At 53.8% G+C, this 14,480-nt stretch overlaps 1 protein-coding gene across 1 annotated transcript; it reads right to left on the bottom strand.

The window, feature by feature from the left end:
• Nucleotides 1–4,883: 4,883 nt before the first annotated feature.
• MED25 (mediator complex subunit 25) lies at nucleotides 4,884–14,237 on the bottom strand. Its single transcript, XM_006868414.1, has 16 exons — nucleotides 14,224–14,237; nucleotides 14,000–14,098; nucleotides 13,596–13,716; nucleotides 13,125–13,287; nucleotides 12,877–13,007; nucleotides 12,573–12,660; nucleotides 12,289–12,482; nucleotides 11,792–11,920; nucleotides 11,307–11,392; nucleotides 11,171–11,228; nucleotides 10,972–11,079; nucleotides 6,605–6,796; nucleotides 6,215–6,286; nucleotides 5,866–6,084; nucleotides 5,414–5,594; nucleotides 4,884–5,017 (listed from the first exon to the last, which is right to left on the bottom strand). Exons 1-16 carry the CDS (start codon nucleotides 14,235–14,237, stop codon nucleotides 4,920–4,922), a joined length of 1,953 nt encoding a protein of 650 aa, XP_006868476.1. The 3' UTR covers nucleotides 4,884–4,919.
• Between the last annotated feature and the right edge of the window lie 243 nt (nucleotides 14,238–14,480).

Genomic DNA, 14,480 nt, shown 5'->3' with positions numbered 1-14,480 from the left:
ACACCAGGACTCCAGGACTCTGTTGTCGTTAAGTGCCTTCGAGTCAGTTCCGACCCATAGTGACCCCTTATAGGGTTTCTGAGGAGCAGCTGGTGAGCTTGAACCACCAACCTTGCAGTTCAAACGGCTTTGCAGTCTGGCACAGTAACCCACAGCGCCACACCAGGACTCTGATAGCTAATGGTAATTCTCCTGTATGCCTTGAATCCTCCCAACCACCTCTGGGTTGTTTTGGGTAAACTGTGGTTCAAGAGGTGTTGGCGCTGGGGTTGAAATGGCTGTGTTCTAAGGTTTTTACTATATCCATTTATCTGTTTTGTCTACATTTAAGGAGCTTCATGAATGCCCTAGTAGTGCTGCAGATTAAGCACTTGGCTGCTAACTTGAAATGCCAGGAGTTTGAACCTCCCAGCTGCTCTTAGCGAAAATCCACAAAGAATCCGTGGAAACCTTAGGAAGCAATTCTACTGTAAGCTATTGGGGTTGCTATGAGTTAATGGCACACAATGGCAACAGTGCTTTGTGTTACAAAAACGAAGACACAGGAGTGCAAGAATTCAAGTGAACAGAGGTAACTGCTGTTCACCGGGGAGTGCAATCATTGTTATGAAACAAAGGGTATGATTTCTTGACTGTAAAACATAATGATCTGCACTGTAAACCTTCACTGGACTCACAATAAAAAGTTAAACACAGCCACCCATGGTATCCCAGTAGAGCTGCGCCCGTAGGATTGGCAGCAGATGATTTTTCCAGATGATCACCAGGACTTTCTTCTGAGGAACCTCTAGGTGGATTCAAAGCACCAACTTTTCAGTGAGCGGCTGACTCCTCAAAGACATGCATGAAGCTCTCGTGTGTCATTGTTGCCCTGCACTGTGGCGTGCAGATGAGCTGTGTGTGTCTCGATTTCACCTCATTCTTTTGCATTTCTCCTGCCTACCCACCCCCAGTGACCAGGCAGCACCAGTCCCTGTGGTCCATCCTGTTGTGTGCAATCGTCAAGAAACCTTTGCTGGCCAGAGATAACCAGACCAGCAAGCAGAAACATTTCTTTTCCACCAACTTGTTTCCGAACCAACCAGCATTTCCCTGTATGGATGTGTCCACCCTGCTGGAAATACCACAGGCTGCTTCCTTGTCTTTTCCTTTTGGTGGCTTTGGCTAAAGTCCCTAGATTTCCCTGCCTCCTCCAATGCCCTCAAAGCTTCCGGCACCACACGCCACACTTGCCTGGGTCTCTGCCCAACCTGACCCTGGGGGGGCCTTTCTCAGACTCTGGCCTTATTCTCCAGGCTTCCCCTTCACAAGGTGCCAAATGGTGGCCCAGCGGCCTCATCCGACCCACGGACAGCTTTTGTTTGGTCCTCAGAATGCTGCTGGCTTTGGCTTTGTTTTCAGTTTGAATGTCATTAGGAGGGGCCAGCACCCTCTGAATTCGCCACAGTGCCGACCATTCTCAGTTGTCTTGCACCCGTCTGTGCCATGCATTTCCATCACCTGCCAGGACCCTGAAGCCATCTGAGTTTGTGAAACCCTGCTGCTCACATTACCAGGGATCACACCCACTCCCACCTCGTTGGCTGCCACCAATGGCTCACACTCCATCTCCTTGACTCATGAGCCACCATCCCCGGGTGGAGTCTGTTCCAGATGCATGTTCCAGTCTCCCGCCCTCCCCCAGGTCGGAGTGCACCATTCTAGGGCAGGGATGGAAAACTCAAATGCCTACAGGGGCCAGGTGGGTCATATCAATGAGTGAACTAGTCAGGTATAAGAAAAGCCAACCGCCAGAAATATCATCAAATCGCATCTTTACTGAACGGTGGTGAACGCATGGAACAGAATACAGACAGGTCTGAGAGTGGGGGAGAGGGGTCAGAGTTGAAAGTCAAAATTGAAAAAATACAAATTGAAAAATAGAAGTATTTCATTATGAAAAAAATCTCTCTCTCGCAATAATGCTTTCTGTTTCTGGGTTTTGAAGCTGGGAAGCTGGCCTCTTTTCCCTTAGCCCCCAGTGGAACAAAGGCAGGTCCTGTAGTCTCAGAGCCATGAGCAGTTGGGAACTCAACCCTGAATCCTTTGACCTGGGCACCATGTTGGATTCAATTTGGTGCCTTAATGGAAAACAGCTACTCACAGGCGTGGGGTCCTCCCATACCTGGATATTTGGGACAGAATGGTGATCTTCGAGAACCCACACACACCCTATTTGCAGAGTCATTCCAGATACTGATTTGGGGTCTGCATTCCCATGGTAACTTAAGTCACTAGACAGCTGGCTCCTTTTCATCAAGTCTGACTGCAGAGTCTTTGGGGAGATTCCGTCTTCCACCCCACAATGTGGGTGAATTTGGTCCAGGCAGTCACCAGCATTCCAGACACCAATGTCAGTGGAGGGAAGAGGGCTTGGATGTTCCTTGCCCATGGTGTCCCCAGTTCCAGCAGGGTGCAGGAAATACAATCATACATCCAAGGAGCTGCCTGGGAGAAGAGCACCCCTCCACCTGGTGTTTTCTGACTGAGACCTTGGTGGGAGAGCCAAGGTGTGACTTGGTCCTCATGTGAAAGGACCCAAGTGGATTTATCACTGAAGTCTGGTTTCTTCCACACACATTGAACTCCTGTGAAATCTTACAGGTCCGGCTCCCTGGCGAGCTGTCTGTGGTGACGGCACGGCAGTCAGTGGTGACCATTTCTCAGAACGAGTCCATTCCCGGTAAAGCACACAATGACCTGTGTCCTTGGACCCAAGGTGTTCTGACACATCCCTCAGTGACACAGGTCACTGGGTGATCATGGCTGTCTGCTGTTGTCCTTGAACATTTTGCCTCATCTCTCAGTCCACAGAATAGAAGTCATTCTCTGGGGCTCGGCTCCATGGGGTCACAATGTACTTCCTTCACATGGCCACCAACAAAGCCAATGAGGTGGAAACAGTTAACGCTGGAGCAGCGGTGAGAGGAGAGGCCTCAGTTGCTTTGGCCAATGCAAGCTGCCGGATGGTGAATCCTGATTGATCCCCAACTTGCCTCGCTGTGCGAAATGCACATCAGACTTAAGCGAGTGGGGGGAGTGTTTGTGTTTGGGAAGCGGTGCCCTGCTGGCAAATATAAGCCTCCGTCACCTGGAGGTTTGTGGGCCTGGGTCATTCTCCCCACGATTCCATCCCAGTCACGCGAGTCACACCGCTCTTGGTGCTCCTGAGCAAACCCTATTGACACTTGAGGCTCTTCTTCAGCTCGTTGAGGATGGCGTCGCGCGTCTGCTCCGTGTACTGGTCGTAGCTCTTGCTGTGCTTGGACTTATAGTGGCGTTTCAGGTTGTACTCTTTCAATACAGACACGATTTTTCTGCATATTAGACACGTAGGCATGCTCTTCACTTCCACAAAGAAATAAGCTCGTTCCCATTTCTCTCGGAACACGCGGCTCTCTCCTTCTCGCTTTCGTTTTGCCGCTTGTGATAGAGACATGGTTACAAGAGAGATTTCACTTTCCTCTTAATGCCACCATGGGGGGGGGGGGGGGAAGGGAAGGATGGACCCTCTGCCTCACGGTGGGGGGAGCCAAGAATGGGTGGTGGGGACTGTGGCGAACCAGAGAGCACGGGTCCCAGCCCACTGTCACCAGGCAGCAGGACGGGCCCAGGGCCAGCTGGGTGGACTGGTCAAGAGAAGCTAAGACTGAGAACTGCTTTGGTGTGTGTGAGCAACCCTGAGTTTTACAGCTGACATGTTGGGGAAAAGAACAAAAATGCCACGTCTGCTAACACACGGAAACACAAACAAAACTCAGCTGTCGCCCAACCCCCACCCCCCCCAGGGCAGCTTCCCTTCCATTAGGGGCCTGGGAATCTGCATGCTCACCAGCAACCCAACCCATTCTGATGCGGCTGGTGCCGGCATGGACTGCGCCACCGAGAAATGTTGGTGGAGCCTGTGAACAGGCAGTGAGCTCCCTCACCGCTCACTGTCAGGCCTGTCGTCTGTATCTGGCTGACCCTTGGGCGTCTCTCCACCGATGTCCTTTAGGACTCTGGTCTCAGCATATCCTACCCCAGGGAGTCCACCTTGGGGGCGGTCCCTTAGTCCACCCTATACAAACACACACTGTCTGCCACGTACAAGGTGGCTTTGAAAAATTCCTAGCAAAATGGAATTGAAAGACAACAGAATTTTGCCTTGAACTTTAAAAAAAATTCTCTTATACGTGTCTTGGGCCTCCAGCCTGGCCTACCTAGGATCCATCTGAGGCTGTTGGCACTTGCTACCTGCTCATCTTCCTTGTCACCTGGAAACAAATGGAGGCCTCATCTTCTGCCATCACCTCCACCCCCCACTCCTTCACCCATCACTCTGGTCCCAGCCCCACTTCTTGTGCTCAGGGTCCTGTTCTGGCCTCATCTTCCTCACAGAACCACTGTCCCAGTCCTGCCCTGTCACCTGCCTGTCACACTCACAGCTGAGTCTGGTCTCCCCAGGCCAAGCCACCCCCTCAGGACCTGAGTCCTCCCAGCTGACTAGCACCTCCCCCAGCTCCTTAATCAGCCACCTTGTCACTCTGCTCCTCTCATCTCAGTCCCAGAATCACCAGCTTCCTGCCTGGCCTCACCTCCTACTTCTCTCCTCCTCCAGGGAGTCTGTCCTGACGCCCCAGCTGCTTTGTGTGCCACTGTTGGCCACCTCTGTCAGCACTCCAAGTTACACCTGCCTGTACCCTGCCCTGAGGGGCTCACTGCAGCCAGGGCAAAGCAGACTGTGACTTATCCCGACACGCAGGCCCCACCCTCCCGGGGCCTCTGCCAAGTCAGCTGAGGTGCGTCTCCCCCTGGTCTCCTCCCACCCAGTCCTGGGGGACGTCAGTGACGGGAGTCGGGGCGTGTGTTAAAAGGAACTTTATTGGGGTGTCGGGGGTTCAGATGAGGTCCATGAGGATGTCGTCCTCCATGACGCTGGGCTGCAGGCCCGGCTGGGGGACCGGGCCCCGGGGACCCCCGCTCAGCAGCATCTGACCTGGGGGGCAGTGGGGAAGGGACTGCATCTCCCAGTAGGCCCCTCCCTCCTCCTCTGGAGCCCAGGGTACCGGGCTGGCCAGGAAACTTCAGGGGACCCACTGGAGGTGCCTGCAGACCCAAACTGGCCACTCGAACACCACTGGCCACAAGCCTTTGGGAGCTTTTTCCCAAAATGCTTCTCTGGCCCAGAAGCGCGCATGTAAGGGGTCACGGGAAGCGCTTATGTCATTGCAGTTCCTCGGTCCCATGGGCCCTTAGAGCCCCCCAGAGGAGACAGGGGGCCCTTATCCTCGGATCCCAGGCAGGACTTTCCTTCCCAGGAGCCCTCACTCTGGGTGTTCTAGGTCAAGGCTGCTGGCAAGAGTTCAGCCCTCCTCACCCAGGGCTCTCTTACCTGGCAGGGGAGCCCTTGGGGGCAGCTGCGTGGGCCAGGACTGGGTGGGTGGTGGGTGCAGGAGCGGAGGCCCCAGCTGGGGCTGTCCCAGGCCCTGGTGTGGAGGGGGCAGCAGAGCTGGAGCCCCTGGAGGCTGGAGGTGGTGCAGGGAGGCCTGGGGTGGGGGCACCCCACTCTGGGGCTAGAGGAACAGAGAGCATTCAGTGGCCCTGAGGGAACTCCGCCACTGCCACCCTGCCTCCGATGCAGACTTAGGGGGTCTCAGATGGGATTTGGGGGTCATCTCTCTTCAAATGAATCTTTCCTCAAAGAAATCCAGGTGAGATGGACAGAGGGGCCCACCACTCACATCCTGGAGCGAACCCAAGCGCCCTCTTCCCAGCTGAAGGGACCACCTAGCTCAGGAGTCAGGATAAGGGGCCCGACACTGCCCATACACCCCCAAAGCTCACCGGTGGGGGGTTCAAGAGGAGGCTCCGAAGCTGGGGGTTGGCCCCAGGATTCTGGGCCCGAAGGATTGGGCCAGGTGGCGGTGGTCCAGGGGCTGCTCCAGGAGGGCCCTGGGGGGCCCCTGGGGGAGGTTGGGCAGCACCTTGGGGTTGGGGCTGCCCTGCCGCCCCAGAGGTCCCCACAGCTCCCTGAGGCTGGGGCTGCGGGGGACGGAGCTGGAGCTGAAGGAAAGTTAACAGGAGTGAGGGGAAGGGCAGAGGTCTCCAGGCACCCTTGGGCAAAGCCCGGTTCCAATGTCTGCTGTCCTGGGGTTGCCACAACTCCCCCGGATCCCACTGACCCGAGGCTCACCAGATTCTGTGCAGGCCTTGCCTGCTCCTCCAGGATTGGGCCCAGTCCTGGGGGTGCCTGTTGTCCCCCCATCTGTGTGGAGGACAAAGGGGGGGGTAGGTCAGCCACTGAATCTGAACAGGGAAGGGTCAGAGTCTAAAGGGGAATGATTTTGGGGGAGGGGAGGTCTGCAGGCTAAAAGGGAGAAACCAGGACAGGAAGTAACCCTGATACCCCAAGGTCCCACAGAGGGGACTGGGTCTAGGAGAGGAGAGAGGTGTGAAGGAAATTCAGGGTGGGGCTAGAGTAGACTAGGGTGGCTCTGTCTGGGGCTGGAGAGCCCTGAGGGCTGCTGGGGGGTTTGAAGTCTGGGCCCCAGGCAGGAAGGGGATGGGTGGGCTTGGAGCTCACCCCTCGTTGCTGCTGTTCCAGCTTCTGCTGCTGGACCTGCTTGTGGTTGGTGATGACCTGCCGAATGCCGTTGACGAAGCCGCTCTGGTCGTAGGGAATGAGGCCCATGAAGATCTTCTTCTTGGATGAGTACAGGAGCATCAGCACGCGTACCTCACATGGGGCCGTGTGGGGGAAGTGCACACAACCCGCCTGGAAGGGAGGGGTGCTTGTCATTCACACCATTCCCCCTTTTAGAAAGTTCTAGAAGCCCCACAGGTAAGAGGTGGTGAGGTTTCTGCTCCCAAATGCTGGGATAATGAAAGGCTTGCTTGAAGTTGCTACAGAGACAAAGAGTCTTAAAGGGGAGTTGGGGCCAAAAGGGACAGGGTAGGGCTGTGATGCTTGCCAACTGCAGGGAGGGAAGGCAGAGAGAAAGGACCCCAGACACTGGGATTGTTGGGCTGAATCCCAGCTTTCCCACTCGGCTGTCACAAGACTTAAGTGACTATCCCCACTTCACAGGCCTGCTTTCCTTGGCTGTAAAACACCAAGGTCGCCCAGTATCAAAGGGCCGCTGTGGGGTTCACAGCTTGAGTGAGAGGCTTAGATGTGGAGCTCAGTACTCTCAGCACCCCAGAGACTCTTAGGGCTGGAGGGGGACAGCCACACCTCTCAGCCACAACCAGGAACTCCAGGACACATCAGCCAGGGGGGGGTGGGGGTGAGGTGAGCTGCCTAGTAAAGCACTGCAAACTCTCGTGAGCACACCTCCTTTGAAGGTTTTGTGAGGGGACCCTTCTGCAAAAGTGCCCAGCAAATGTTTGGCTGTCTTTTGAATCTTGGTTTCCCTGGTATACCATTATAAAATAGACACTTGAGGGGAAGAGAAAGGAAAAGCCAGAAATATCACCATAGAAAGCTTGTAAGTCTGTCTTCTGCCTATAACTGATGGTGGTGGTGGTGGTTATGTGCCATGGAGTCGGTTCCGACTCATAGCAACCCTGTACAGGGTTTCCAAGGCTGTAAATCTATACGGAAACAGAAAGCCTCATCTTTCTCCCATGGAACAGCTGGTAGTTTCGAACTGCCAACCTTGAGGTTAGCAGCCTGACTCGTAACCACTATGCTACCAGAGCTCCTTGCCTATAACTGATTGGAATACCTAAAATGGGGCTACAATGTGTCCAGTGAAGGAGGCTTCCTGTGGAGCCTCTACAGTACATAAGACCATAAGTGGAATCCTGAACCCCATCCAGAATCTTCTGAGGTGGGAAATTTCCATTGGAAAGGACAAGCAGACCAGCCTGGAGCAGCTAGAAGAATAGAAGATACTTCTTAAAAGACAGACTGACAGGAAAAAATACAAAACAATAACGGCAGTCCGACTGACTACTACAAGAACAAGCAAGTTACTCGCCCAGGAGACATCAAGGCAAGTGGTCGGGTCCTCTCAGGGCTAACCCCCTTCCAAGACTAAGACTCAACGGGAATACACAAGCAGACATGCGCTCTGATCAATAACCTCGTTCGTCACCGATAAGAAGTGAGGGAAAAACAGCAATGAAGCTGTGAGCTAAGTCCTACAATGTTCAACAGACTCCGGTGAACCTGGGTGGAGACCTGGTCGGCCAGCAGTGTGGCAAGACCTGGGGACTCTTGGGCCGAGTCAGCGACATAGCCACAGAGGACTAGAGTGGAGAGTGAAGCATCCAGCTGATAAGAGGAATGGGCATATGCATAAGAACACCCACACTTGCAGATAATACCCACTTATCCTGGCTTCAATGACTGGATGATCAGAGCTCAACCAGAAGAAAGAAGAGGAAAAAAAGAGTCATCTGATACAATTTGATGAACTTGACCTACACCTATGGATGCAGTAGCTCAAAAAAGGGAACAAATCTTTACAGCAAGGATCATTCCTACCCCCTCCATACACAGAGTAGACAGGGATGGGCAACTTGGACATTAGCTACCCAAAATGCGGGGGATACAAAGGCAAGAAGTAACTGGCTTACAAGCTTTCAAGAGGGAACCTAGATCCAGAGGGCGCAGAGGAAGGTAGAATCTCCACTGAGTAGTATCCAATCTGTCCAAGTGGGCTGATGAAAGGAGATGGGGATAGGTCTCATGTGGTACAATAGTGAATAATTGTTATCAGGACTGACTGTGAGGGTTAGAAATGTAAAGGTAGACGTTTTGTAGAAAAAGGAGGGGAGTGGTTGACTTTGCAGTCCAGGAGTGGAGGTCCCCGGGACCATCAAGGGAGAAGAGCGGAGAGCAGGACCCTACCCAGAGGAACAGTGACGCCAGAGATGGAGGCAGAGATTACGTGGAGAAATGGAGCAGCTGGGGGACTCTAGACCCAGAGAGGGAGAAGGGCTGTGACAACTGGGGTGGGGGTGTGAGAGGCAGGCTTTCAGGGTGTTGGTTGCTTAATGATACATGAAAGGGATTGTAACCATGGCAATGAAAACGATATGATAGGATGAATGTAAAACTAATGTTCTCCCATGTAAACGATCACATAATTCACATAAAACATTAAAAAAAAAAAAAAAAAAAAGCCCAGCAAACAGGAAGTACTCAACAGTTAGGCCTGTTCTTACTTATTAGACCCTTTCCCATGAGTCCTGCAAGAGCCAACCCTGGGCACAATTGTCGTGTGGAATCTCCCTCACTTGGGTGTGTATTATCATTTTTGTGTTTATCAAGGGGTGAGGGGGGGAAGTTAAATTACTGGCCAGAGGGTGGTGGTTGTGGGTTATTGAGTTGGTTCCAACTCCTAGCAACCTTGTATAGGGTTTGTAAGGTAGGGTTTATGAGGCTATAAATCTTTGTGGGAGCATAAAGCCTTATTTTTCTCCCATGCAGCGACTAGTATATTTGAATTGCTGACCTTTGGGTTAACAGCCAAGTTCATAATCTACTACGCTACCAGGAGTTCCTTGGCTAGAGAGTACACATGTCAGCTTGGCTGAAGGGAAAGGCAATATACAATAAGGAAGCCAGCAAAAAAAAAAAAAAAAATCAAGAGTTAAGGGTAACAGAGATAAATCCTGCTACATACAGTCCTGCAATAATGGTGTGGCGCTGCAGGATGAAGTACTGGACTGCAAGGTTGGTTGGAACTACAAGATCAGCTGTTCAAACTCATCAGCCACTCCTCGGAGATTCTATAGGGTCGCTATGAGTCGGAACTGATTCGACGGCACTTAACAACACGGGTAGATACATGGAGACACCCAGGCAGAAAGGTGTGGGAGTACACCCCACATACATATAGAGTTTTGTTGAAAAATGTTTGTGCACAGGTAGTTTGCTTTGCTGTAAATATATTCATTCATTCATGTGGTAGAGCACACTGGGAGCCAAGCTATAACAACTTTTTGTTGTTGATGTTTTTAAGTGCTATCAAGTTGGTTCCGACCCATAGTGACCCTATATAGGTCTCCAAGGAGCAGCTGGTGAGCTCAGACATTTTTGCAGTCTAGCGCATTAACCCACAGCGTCACACCAGGAGTCCTACTTTTAGACATATCCAAATACCTTGAGAGAATGCTTCACGGGACTCAGGGCCTTGGTCTGAAGGGACACAAAAGTCAACTGGCATGACATAATCCAAAGAGACCACGCTCTACATCCTGCTTTGGTGAATAGTGACTGGGGTCTTAAAAGCTTGTGAGCAAACAGTACAAAAGAAGTGGCCCTCTCCCTGTCCAGAGGAAAGAAGAGTCCAGTGGACTAATGGGGTCACTCGAACCCCAGTCTCCACAACCTTGAGATGCTGCCTGGCTACACCACCAATTACTCTGAGAGGAACCACAACAGAAGGTCCTGGATAGAGCAGAAGAAAAATGTGGAACAAAATTCACAAAAACAAAGACCAGGCTTAGTCGGATAGAAACTGTGGCCCTTAGTCACCCCTCAGGTCTAGAAATGAACTCACCCCAGAGGCTCATTTTCAGCCACACAACAGGCAGCTTTATAAGGGGGAGCAGTAACACTGAGAGGCTCACACTTCTCTGAATAATGACCCAGTTGATCCACAGAGCAGCATTTGCCCAAGAACAAATAGTTCAGCAGAGTTAGGGAAAGAGGAGGCAAGGAGACAGAGGGAGGAAGTAGGAGGACGATGTTCCGTTGTGGAACAATCAATGCCATGAAACAAATGTGTGTGGATTACTGAATGGAAAACTGATCTGCCCTATAAATCTTCAACCAATTCACACACAAAAAACCCTGAAAAACAAAAAGTTAACACCTCTGAAGAAAATGGGGAGGTCAAGTGCACAAACTGATGAGACCTTGAGAAACGGCCCCCTTGGGTCTGAGGGAGGCAGGACAGAGCTTGTGCTCAGGGGTCCCCAGAGCCCAGGACTCACGAAGCCATTGCCCATGATGCGATAGAGGCCTTTAAGGGACTCCAGGTCCTTATTGGTGAAGTGGAACTGGACCATCCTCGAGTTCCGGAACAAAGGGCCCAGGGTGGTCTGGGGGAGACACAGAAGCCGATTACCGTGTTAGCAGGGGAGTATGAGAGGAACGGGAATGGGGATGAGAACAGGGCTGAGGGGGACTCACCAGGAGCTGCTGGGGGATGAGCTGCATGATCAGTTTCTGCGGCCATTGCTCCGTCTTCCTGCGAGGAGGCCAGGACAGGGTCAGCAGGCTGCACACCCACCCGACCCCCACCCACCCTGCCCTCATGGACACCTACAGGTTCTCTCCATGGTTCACGTAGACCTGGCAGGGCAGAGAGCGCGTCAGCTTAGTGTTGGCATCCACAGAGGCGGGCTTTGGCTTCTGAGGGGCCAGAAGAGTAAGAAGAGTGTTGTGATCACAAGGGGCTACTCCCGTCCTGGATGTCCCAAAGCTCAGGAGCTTCCCAGGAACCAGGGCTACGCCCAAGACCTTCAATCCCAGAATCCTCTAAGCTTCCAAATTCCTTAAATGCTGCACTCTTCTCCTGGCGCCTAAACCCTATACTCCTATAACCCTACTCTCTTTGATCTCTGTTGGGACCCCAAAGGCCAAATTTCTCCAGGTTCTGCATCTAATAAACGCATTCTTACTCTGTCTGCTCCTTAACTCGGGGTTAACTTACAGCTTCTTGAGACCAGAGTCTCACACCTCAGGGAACCCCAGCCTGTCCCCGCCCCCAGGTCCCCTGTAAGTCCACATGGCTCCCCCAAGTCCACTCACCTCCTGCCACTCGAGGACCCCACTCCAGGCCAGAAGTTTGTTGGACACTGACTGCTGCCCCCCAAGTGCTGGAGCCCCTAACTGGGCCGGGGAGGGGCCGCTCACACCTCCTGGGGCCACCGAGCCTGCCTGCCAGAGGGGAGGAAGGAGAGCAATGGTAGTGGGGTCAGACTATGAGAGGGAACATCCTGACAGGACCAGACTGGGCACCCCAACCCCCAGAATGCTGTTCTACTACCACCCCTCTAAATTTAAGGACTCCCAGGAACTACAAATCCCAGGATGCCTTGGGCTCCTTAAGGAAGCACAAGGTCTACCATCTTTCTAGACCCTCGAATCTCAGTTGAGTCAGTAGCATGAAGTGCATAAGCCTGCAAGGCTCGAGCCACAGCCCCTGGGCCCTTCTCAGGAAAGCCAACAGCTCACTGTGGGCACCTTCTCAGCCACGAGGAAGGAAAGGTCATTGGGGGGAACGTGGGGGGAGTGCCACCACCTACCATGGATGGTGCCCCAGTCTGCACAGGGGGAGCCAGGCCTGAGCCGGGAGCCACGCTGGACACCAGGCTGGGCTGGGACACGGGAGTTGGCTTCGGGGCTCCAGGGGGCCCCGGGGGCATTGGGGGGGCTGAAGCCTGGCTGAAGGGGGTACCCACTCCTGAAGCAGCCTGCTGGAGAGGGTTGATGGGTGAGACTGCAGGAGAAGAGCGGGAACAGATGTGAGCGGACATGGGTGAGGTGAATGACTGTTGGGCCCTCCTTCCCCAACTTGCCCAGGACTCACAGCGTGGGCCCAGCCCAGCCTTCTGGTTCTTGGCGGCCTCCACTGCGTTCTGGGCAGCTACCTGAGCCGCACTCAGATTCCCAGGGACCTGAGGGGAGACGGGAGGGTGGTGAGGATCACGTACCCCAACCAAAAGGCAGATTTTCTGGGAGGGATCAGTGTCTCATGAGGTCACAACGTCCAACATCCCATGGCAACAAGACTCCTTTAAATCTCGTATCCTGAGGGAGGCTCCCATCATCCCAACATCCAATGGGGCCGTCCCAAGCCCCAGGAACTCATCCTGCTCCTAGTGACGCCTTACCTGGTACTGCTGAGGCACGGGGGGCAGAGGCTGCTGGGGTGCTGCTGAGAGCGCGGCACCAGAGGTGGGGGCTGGAGGCAGTGGGACGGGCTGCTTTGGCTGGAGGGGTCCTGGGGCTGAGCCACCTCCGACTGAGAGCCAGAAGGATGGAGAGGGGCCCAAGAGGAGAGAGAAGAGCCAGTTCACGGGTGGGCAAGGGAAGCCCCCCTCATGTTCCCACCCCAGCCTGAGCCCACACCAGGCCTCACCGGGCAGCACAAGCCCCCGCACCAGCACCATGTGCCGGGGGTCCTGGCTCACATCTGTCGGTGGCTGCAGAGGTTCCAGTAGGGCTGGGGGAGCCGCCTTCTCAAACAGAAGCCGCAGAGCAGGCAGCTTCCGGGGAGACACGATGGAGAAGTGGATGCCTTGCTGCAAGGAGAGGGTGGCGAGAGAGCCTTCAGGACGGCCCTATAAATCACAACTCCCAGCAGGCCTTGGGCAGGTGAGCTTGAGCTTGTTCAACAAGAGTAAGATGAGCTGGCCAGAGTCTAGGACTCTTCTGTGGCCCCTGTTGCCCCCCACAAACCTAGGGAATCTGGGACTCCAGCCCCCTTCTTCCTTAATCCCAGGATTCCAGGACTCCAGCCTCCTCTTCCAGATGCCTTCTCCCTCAAACCCCAGAATCCAGTTCCAAGCCCGTGGTCCATCCGACCCTTCCTGTGGCCCCAGACCCTCACCTCCCCAATCTTCTGCACGAGTTTCTCTGTCGTGTACCCCGAGTACATGGTACTCTCCACAGCAGGCAGCAAGTACGGCGGCGAGTTGCAGATGAGGAGGCAGACGCGGTGTGTCTGGCCACTGCTGGGGACAAGGAAAGCCATGGAGTGGGGGCAGCAGGGACCCTGAAGAGGGACCAGGCTGAGGTGCAGGTGGCCCGCCAGTCTGAAGTCAGGGGGCAGTGTCCCCACATTACTAAGGAAAACACTGCAGCTCAGAGAGGTGAAGCAGCTGGCTCTAAGCTGCCCAGCAGGCAGGTGACCCAGCTCTGGCTGACTTGCACACAGGGTGACTGAGACTGGACACTGGCCAGGCCTCCTCTGCAAACAGCGCCTCTGGACTCTAGACCCCTGGGCTTACGTACATCTGTTCTCGCATCTTCTTGAAGTCATCGAACAACTGCAGGGCGGTGCTGAGGCCCTCGGCGATGAGGCTACAGCTCTCACCTCCTCCACCCATGAACCTGTGGGGAGAGACACTCAGCCTTCAGGACCACCTGAGCAGCCTGCTCCCAGGCTGCCCCTCCCCGAGCTGCATTAATCTCAGATCCACGGGGACACAGTCTCATCTTCAGTGCTGGTATGGCACCAGGCCAATAGCATAAGGGACAAGACACCTGTCACCTTAGTTCAGAGGAGCGGCCTAGGCCCTAATCGGAATTGAACAAATAGAAGCAGCTCATTTGTCGAAGGTTTTTCAGTATATATTCTCTGCCACAATGAAAAAAAAAAAACAAAAAACTTATTATTGATTTGGTGGTTGTGATGTGCTGCAGAGTCAGTTCTGACTCATAGTGACCCTGTATAGGGTTTCCGAGGCTGTAAATCTTTATGGGAGCAGAAAGC

This window comes from Chrysochloris asiatica, unplaced genomic scaffold (assembly GCF_000296735.1).
Source record: "Chrysochloris asiatica unplaced genomic scaffold, ChrAsi1.0 scaffold00116, whole genome shotgun sequence".
NCBI lineage: Eukaryota > Metazoa > Chordata > Mammalia > Afrosoricida > Chrysochloridae > Chrysochloris > Chrysochloris asiatica.
This window is presented reverse-complemented; position numbering and strand designations above follow the sequence as displayed.